Source organism: Anneissia japonica, unplaced genomic scaffold (assembly GCF_011630105.1).
Source record: "Anneissia japonica isolate Jap-2015-1 unplaced genomic scaffold, ASM1163010v1 scaffold9_len2422644_cov172, whole genome shotgun sequence".
Lineage (NCBI taxonomy): Eukaryota > Metazoa > Echinodermata > Crinoidea > Comatulida > Comatulidae > Anneissia > Anneissia japonica.
In genome coordinates, this window is record NW_022758107.1 from 859,673 (window position 1) to 868,923 (window position 9,251).

Genomic DNA, 9,251 nt, shown 5'->3' on the forward strand with positions numbered 1-9,251 from the left:
TACATAAATATTCGAACTTTTATTGAAGACTTTTCACTTATCATATCATAAAATTTGTAATTATAAAACTAGGTTTACGGTCAATAATCTTACACCAATACTAGAAGAAAGGGTCCGAACCAAGATACCCTTTACAAATGTTTTGCACGTCTTCCCCACACATAATATAATCCTATACACGAGCTTATTCTCATATACTTAGCAAGATTTACTTTGTTTTTGGGTAGAATTCAATGACTTTAATTCAGATATAACCCATCGATAGACACTAACTAGTGAACCAATAATTATGACGATCCCCTTACATTCAAATGTTGTGTCAACTGTTTCGCATTCGCATAATTGCATGTATTTTCTGAATTTGGTCTCATTACAAGTATCTACAGACATCAAATGTGTATACATACATACAAACAAATCTGTTTTCATTTTAAATGACTAATAATTGAGTATACGGAGATTTTATGCTTCGTCAAAATGGAAAGAAAAAGTTTTATGGCTGCATTTTTTAACATTACTATATCTGCTACAGACAGTGTAAATCCTGCAATAACATGCCCATTTAACGCGACTGTGGATACTGACCTGGGTGTAGATACAGCATCTGTTGACTATTCTGGTTCAATAAATGGAAGTGACAACACAGGAGTTTTTCCTACTATTTCGCCGGATCCAGCAGCATCTTTTCCAACTACTCTAGGAATTGGACCAAACACTTTTACCTTTACTGCCACGGATTTGTCTGGAAATAATGGTACTTGTACGTTTACAATCACTGTTCAAGGTTAGTGATACCATAATAAAGTATTGAAATTTATAAAATAATAATAATAATAATAATATTATTAATATAATAATAATATTATTATTAATAATAATAATAATAATAATAATAACAGTTATATTAAAATATGCATTTATTCAAATCTTTTCTATAACAAGATTCAAGAAACATACCAGTTTTAGTTAGATAGGAGACATAGTAGCGCAACCAAACGGGTATCGAAGGGTCTCAAGACAACCTAAGCAAACTTTTTCTTAAAGTGTGGTACAATAAAAGCAATGTCTGTCGTGTACCGGTACCCTATATCCAGTTATATGCAGTAAGTCCACCCCGTCGTTGGTGGCCCAATTCCAGGCTAAACATCATTCGTTGTTTATTATTGGTGCTATTGGTGCAAAGATCTACCTTTAAAAAATCTGTAAAAATATATTTCAAAAATATAATTTTACAAATAAATACAACCCTCATCGATTTGATAAATATTTTTATTCAATATTTGTGTTCTTTAATAACATAATATCATTGTTAGCTGCATAATAGTGTGCCCGAAGCACATAAAACATATTTATATGTACACTGTTTTGAAGGTTATTCTAATCAATTTATTAATCAATAAACGAATGAATGAACCAGTCAGTCTGTCAATCAATCAATCACTCAAAAAAAAAAATCAATCAATTAGTCAGTTCATTCAAGGCATAGATAAATTAATTGGTTTTAGTCGTATGTAGATGCACGTGTTTTAGCCAAGATATGTCCTCAATAAACAAACACATAAAACATATTTTTTATTTACTGCATATTGTAAACATAATAGAATATAAATACATATTAGAAAAATGAATCTTAAGATTAATTACTATTAGGTAAAACTCATAGTCTCTCCTTCTATGTGGTTTTATCGTTCAAAGTGAGCCCGATAGTTAACCTATTTGTTTTTGGTTTCATTTACTACTTTTCCATAAGATTTGTACTTCTATTACTCTACTGTTTAACTAATATGTATCTATATTATATACTCTATGTTATATTTTTAATGAATATTATGTATAATCAGGGGCGGATCCAGAAATGTCCAAAAGGGCGGGAGGGGGGGGGGGGGGGGGGGGCGGAAGTGGGGCCGAAAATTGGGCCGATTGAGACAACTCTGTCGTAGGGGGTCCGGGGCATGCCCCCGCGAAATCCGCCTGTGATAATAATAATAATATTATTATTGGTAATAATAAGCAATTAGTAGAGTTGCGTACCATACACTAGTGGAAATTATTATACAGAGCAAGCAAACCGTGCACTAATGTAAAATTAGTGTAGGTTGGAAAATAACATTAAGAGTTACAGTGGTGTCGTCACGACTGACTGATAAAAATTATAATTACACTTCAGTTATTATTATTTAGTTATAATTATAATTACACTTTACTTAGAAATATTTTAGTAATAATAATAATTGCTTTAAATTTACTTTAATCTATACGACAGATATCGTACGACCTGCTTTGACGTGTCCATCAGACATGACTATTGATTCTGACTTAGGCGTTGCAACAGCTTTAGTTGACCATTCCGGTTCAATAAACGGAAGTGATAACACAGGCGTTGTTCCTATCATCTCGCCTGATCCAACAGCACTATTTCCAACTAATATTGGAATCGGAACAAATCGATTTAGCTTTACAGCTACAGACCCGTCGGGTAATAATGGTACTTGTATGTTTACAATAACTGTTCAAGGTTAGTGATATTATAAAATGGTTAATAAGTAGATATTATACAAATAATTAATATTTATGAATGCAATAGGAAGAATATTTTTATGAGTTGAAAAATTTACTGTTTCATTCAGTGAGGCGGAACAGATTTGAATAGATCTTTCCTTTAAACTCATGAAAATATTCTTTCCATTGCACGAATAAAACACAATCATTATTTGTTTTATAACACACCTAAAACGATCCTTGTCATTAGATATTTTATGAAAAAAATAGAGTGGGTTAACTCTACCTTTGTTCTGAATGGAACAGTCTATCGTCTTTTAACCAATGAAAATATTGTAGGCATAATATTAATCTCAAATAATTTCATCTAGTTTCAAAAAATTTCTTGTGAGTAAACCAATAAAATACGTACTGTTTGTAACGTATCGATCCGTTGTCAACGGATCTTCATCAGAGAATGATTGGTTTTGCTAGTTGTTAACATTTCCAGATGTAAATATTGAAAGGTTTGTATTAGTCTATGAACTGACTAAGTTTTGTATGCACTTAATTTAGGAGAGAATATCTCAACTGTTATAGACTAATATGAACACTAGAGGAAGTGTGCCAAAACTCTATCTGGGACGAACAGCCCGAAATACAGTGACAACACCCATTTTTAGATGGCCTTTTTCATTGGAAATGCAATTTTAAACAGTAGGCTAGACATTATGAACATATTGAAAACAAATGTTTTTCTTTTATAAAAGAACACATATGATGAGGGGATCAAATTTCAGAAATTTCACCTTAATCACAAGTCCCGTTCATATGAAAATTAGCTTAAATATGCAAAATAGGGGCTACGCCCCCCCCCTTTTTTTTTTACTGGAAGTGCTACTTTCAATAGTAGGCTAGACAATCTGAACATATAGCAAACAAGGTTTTTTTTTTCTTTTATAAATGTAAACATATGATGAGGAGATAACATTTTAGAAATCACACTGAAATCACACGTCCCGTTTATATGAAAAATAAGCTTAAATATGCAAAAAATATAGGGCCATGCCTATATACTTTTTTATTGGAAGTACTACTTTAAACAGTAGGACATATTAAAAACAAAAAACACATATGTTTGTAATGATATGTTGTAGACAATAATATACAGTAGGCTATTCTGACTTTCTTGTATGTTCCTTTATTGATATCTTGTTATCAACTGCCTTAAGGCTCATGTGTCCTTACTCTATGTAACATAAAATAGAGGGCTCACTCATAATCTTAAGTACCTTCATTACAATGATGAGGAGATCAAATTTCAGAAATCTCACCTTTATTAGAAGTCCGTTCATATGAAAATTAGTTAAGTATGCAAATTAAGGGACCACATTCCCTTTTTAACTGGAAGTGCAACTTTAGATAGTAGGCTAGACAATCTGAACATATTGCAAACAAGGGTTTCTTTTTTTTTTTTTTTTTTTTACAAACGAACACATATGATGAGGGAATAACATTTCAGAAATCACACTGTGGTCACATGCTCCATTTATATGCAAATTAGCTCCAATATTTAAAAAAATATAGGGCCACGCCCCTTTTTCATTGTAATTGCTACTTTAAACAGTGGGCTAGACATGGTGTAGGACCGGTTCGGCCGTAAGATATTCAATGCCCAAATAAGGGTTATTGTATGGAACGCCGTGTAGTGTATAATCAAAGCGTGAATTGTATGTCGCTGTACAGTACAGTGCAACGTTCACTGCGGGTTAGGTGGTGGTGTGTTGAAATAACGATTACTAATAAAAATGTGGTTTTTTTTGGAATAAAGTATATAATAAATTAATTATGTATGTATGATAATAAAGGTACCTAAACAATTACACGACGATGAACGTTCCAGGAAAAAGTTGATGGATCAATGATTGGTTACCGTATATATAAGGGGATCACCTTAATCACAACTCCTGTTCATATGCAAATTAGCTTAAATATACAAAAAATATGAGGCAAGCAAGGGACTCATGAAATATTATTCTTTCTATTGCACTCATAAGCACTGATTATTTATATAATGCTAATTGATTTTAATAATATAATAATATGTTATAGCGCTTAATGCCAACAAGGCCTCTAAGCGCTTCACATTACTCTCCCCGGTCATTGGATTTGACGCCCATGGAACACAAACTGCATCCATAAAGTTGCAGCAGCTACATCAGCGCATTTTGGCAGTTGACCCTACCAGGTACCCATTTATACTCCTGGGTGGAGAGAAGCAATGTAGATAAAGTGCCTTTTCCCAAGGACACAAGCGAAATGCACAGCGCGAGGGGAGTGAAACCCCGACCTCGAGGTTGGGAGACACTGAGCCACCCACTTCTACAAATAAAGTCAGAAGTTAGGAAGTAACAAAATGTCTAAGTGTTTGAATAATAATTCTTTTTGGTTTAATAATGCATTTACTAAATGTATACTGCAGATATCGTACAACCTACATTGTTGTGCCCATCTGACACGACTGTGGATACTGACATGGGTGCTGCTACAGCGTCGGTTAACTATTCTGGTTCAATTACTGGAAGTGACAACACAGGGCTCGTCCCAACTATCTCACCTGATCCCACAGAAACATTTCCAGCTGCTATTGGAATTGGAACACACACATTCACATTTACAGCCACAGACTCGTCCGGTAATACTGATACTTGCACGTTTTCAGTAACTGTTCAAGGTCAGTGAGTTTACATATTTATATTATTTAATTTATTATTATTATTATTATTATTATTATTATTATTATTAGTAGTAGTAGTAGTAGTAGTAGTAGTAAGCTCTTTATACAGAAGCTTCAACGTGCTTGAGGTGTTAAATACCTCGTACAGTAACTTTCTTCTCCCCTAAGGGTCTCTTCATGTCTGAGCTACCCGGTAAAACCGGTACCAGCTCTACTCTCGCCTGTCCAAAACAGGGGCTGTATGGACCAGTACACCGAGGTAACCCCCTACTCGTCTCGAAAGATGTATTGGGTTCTTTAAAGTGCACATGAACGAAATTGTGTATTATTAATAATAATATGCGTGAAGTACCAGCAAAAAAGATAGAAGACTAATTATTCTCAAAATCTTGAAGTACGATTGCATCCAAAGTTGATACATTAGACGGCACATATAATAATCCTGTACATAGGAAATTAGACATCGTTGTTGAAAATCGTTCCCACCCTTTGCATCATAATACACATTTAACAGATCTGGTCGCCTACGCCCAAAAAAGTACAATACTAATATGTTAAATTCATTCACTGACAACTCAGTATGTATCTATAATGCTAACTATGACAGAACATTATCTTTTTACAATACTTTTGTGATTCATTTGTGCTGTTTACTCACCTTTACTTCTGTCTCTTATACACATCTAGATGTGTATAAGAGACAGACTTTAGATAGTAGGCTAGACAATCTGAACATATTGCAAACAAGGGTTTCTTTTTTTTTTTTTTTTTTTTTTACAAACGAACACATATGATGAGGGAATAACATTTCAGAAATCACACTGTGGTCACATGCTCCATTTATATGCAAATTAGCTCCAATATTTAAAAAAATATAGGGCCACGCCCCTTTTTCATTGTAATTGCTACTTTAAACAGTGGGCTAGACATGGTGTAGGACCGGTTCGGCCGTAAGATATTCAATGCCCAAATAAGGGTTATTGTATGGAACGCCGTGTAGTGTATAATCAAAGCGTGAATTGTATGTCGCTGTACAGTACATGGATATAATAATAGGCCCTATATATCCCACAGTCGATTTCAGACACAAATTATGCTGTTGCCCTTGTGGGGCTGAGAAAAGAAAATGTATTATTATGGCACGTCTAGATGGCCGGAAATGACACTCAAATACTTAAAATTGTGAATGTAATTTCCTTTTCATCTCCATTTTTTATTTATTTTTTGACAAATTTGGTGGTGTCCCGGGCCGAGAGGGACCCCATCGGGCCTACCGGGCCCCCTCTCTTTAATCGTTATAATATGATATATACCCTAGAGTCGATTTCAGAGTCACATTATGGTGTTATTTATCAACAAAGTCCTTTGATCAGGGTGCCAGATCGAGGAAGCTATGGGTAGGGCACCTTCGGGGCCCCTAGAATTCAGGGGCCCTGCGGACCACTGCATGAGAGCGCATAGGCGTTACGCCACTGAGAGTGGAGTTGAATGCATGCCTTATATTGTCCTTTGTTCAATCATTGTCACGGTAACAAGATTGTTCTCATGACCAAAACAACTGCACTACCTAAGCCTCATAACTAGACTTAGCATCTATATGTGTATGTTTGTCTTGAAGGGATTGCTACTTAAATAAATGACTACGTTTGCACTTCGACATATCCCTGACGTTTGTTCCTTTAATTATTTACTATAAATAAATTAAATAAAGGAATCAAGCCTTTCAGCCACTAAAACTAGCATTAATTTTACAGGAAAGAAATATTTTTCTGTAGCACAGAAATACCAACACGGAGTTGCGTTCGCCAGTGTGTAATGCCCTCTTAATAGGCCTGCAGTTTGTCTGGTTGATGAGCAATGCAAAATCCGCTCAAAGTGTGAATCTATTTTTTTTTATTGATAATAATGATGATAACAACAACAATAATAATTATAACAATAACAATTATCATTAAATATAAACAACTATCAATTTCAGGAAGAGTTGTTCAAGAAGCTACTAGAGAATCAGACCAGGTTTGTTACTTTTGTATTGTACTCTTTCCAATGTGTTCTTCCCGAGGTTGGAGTATTAATTATTGTCATGCCATGGTGAATGTAGATTACACTTTTAAATAGCGTGAGCTTGGGGGGGGGGCATAAACAATCTTTTCTCGGTTTCAATCTATCACTGTTATACAATCAGAACGGGTCAGTATTACTCGCTTTTCCAACAAAGGTACACGTTTACATTATGTTTAGATTCTCGTTTTATGTTTGATCTTAACAACACTTTCTATTTTTAGTGATGTTCATTTTTTAAATTATCATTACCTATTGTATTATTTTCATTATTATTTTTTGAGTGCATGGGAATTTGTGATACAAATCTACCTTACATTCTATTATACTATATTGCAGTTATGTAGAACGTTTTTCAGAAAATAATAGAGACAATATATATATTTTTCAATATTTTTATCAGAACTTAAGTATAATTGCATAATATTAAAATTAAATTAATAACCCTAATTTAGTGGCGATTATCAAAATCATATTATATTATTATATCATATTATTTTCATATATGATTCTTCATCTACACAGTGCCGAGTTCTGTACCGTATCTACGTTGGTCTATGTTGTGTGGATATCAACAACCTTTGTTTCTGTTTTCTGTCCGAATTTGATTAGATATTACCACAACACATTATGTTGCACAATAGTTGTACGTAATGCCAAAGATACTAGAAACACCATATAGAGTTCTCCACAGAGAAAAAAAATGTTCTACCGAAATGCATGATGGGAATACAAACAATGGGGCGCCGCGTACGGCTGGATCTAAAAAACTTCTGCCACCGTTACATAACTGTGAATACATAACTTCCATTTGCGGAGGTTAGAGTCGTTGCCATTGTCCATAAGATGCAAACAAGGAGGCATAAATAATCAAAACAATAAAATGGCAGACACAAAAGCGCAGAATGGTCTGACCGGACTATGATTAGTGATAAAGTTTTCCTCCATTAATGTAAAAATAAGGGCGCGGTGTATATTATACCTAGCAAGAGAAGGGCGTCATGTAGGCCTACGTATGGACCATAGAGCTATTAAACAACTGAAGTGCTGACAAGATGGCGAAGCAATGCAGAGTTATGTATGTGTACCATCCAAGATGGCCGCCGTAGGAAAAAACACCACCTTCAGGCTTAGTATACATATTATTACCATAAATAATCCCTCTGACTGACTATTATTTCATTATTGATAATTAGTAGTGAAATTAACAAATTATTAAACTATCTTAGCCAAAAAGAGGCCAAGTAGAGCATCTTATTCAAAAATTTAAAAAAAAGTTAAAATCGTGTACATTACACCAATACACCGCAACGCTCGAGTTTCAAACTTACGGTTAACTAGCTATACTGAACTTTCTGTTGAAATTGAGGGCGCCATAAAAATGATAGCGCTTAGGCGAAATTTGATTGGCTGAATCAATGGCAGACATCTTGGATGGTACACACACACAGCTCTGCGTATTTCGAACATCGAATACATTGCAGTTAGCACTCTAGTATTCTTATTATATCTCTATGGTCTGGACCAAGTATAGAAAACTTGCATTATAAAAATAGAAGGGCGCCGCGTACCTCTGTACCAATTTCCGCCTCATTTTTGCTATGCGAGTGCTGTATCTTGTATTTCTAGTATCTTTGGTAATGCTATCATTTAAGATATTGTAATCAATCTTTGTGACCTAGCATTGTATACAATGTGATATCATCAGTTTTTGTTAAGAGGTTTTAAAGTTCATTTGATATATGTATTGTTTCAAGTCACAGTTAACAATTCTGCAAATAGTTTGGTAATACCTCTTCTTACAGAGTGTTTAACAAGTATATTTGGCCAACTAAAGTCAACTTTTTATGTTTAATTTAGTTGACAAATATAACACAGCTAAACATAACACATGTTTGTTCCAGTGTGCCTGTCACTTAGTCTGTCCAACGAGAATGTGCGTGGGGTAAATGGGGGGGGGGGGGGGGGGTCAATC

At 34.5% G+C, this 9,251-nt stretch overlaps 2 protein-coding genes across 2 annotated transcripts in view; both read left to right on the plus strand.

The window, feature by feature from the left end:
- Window positions 1-5,220, plus strand: part of LOC117125128 (hyalin-like) — a 10,687-nt gene extending 5,467 nt beyond the window's left edge. Inside the window, exons 6-8 of the mRNA XM_033271527.1 lie at window positions 533-784; window positions 2,264-2,515; window positions 4,961-5,220. Of these exons, the coding sequence (XP_033127418.1) occupies window positions 533-784; window positions 2,264-2,515; window positions 4,961-5,220 (764 nt within the window). The remainder of the gene's footprint in view (window positions 1-532; window positions 785-2,263; window positions 2,516-4,960) is intronic.
- Window positions 5,221-7,133: 1,913 nt separating this feature from the next.
- The window catches only part of LOC117125082 (adhesion G protein-coupled receptor L4-like), a 13,255-nt gene continuing 11,137 nt past the window's right edge, over window positions 7,134-9,251 (plus strand). Inside the window, exon 1 of the mRNA XM_033271467.1 lies at window positions 7,134-7,231. The gene's annotated coding sequence lies outside the window, so the exon portion shown is untranslated. The remainder of the gene's footprint in view (window positions 7,232-9,251) is intronic.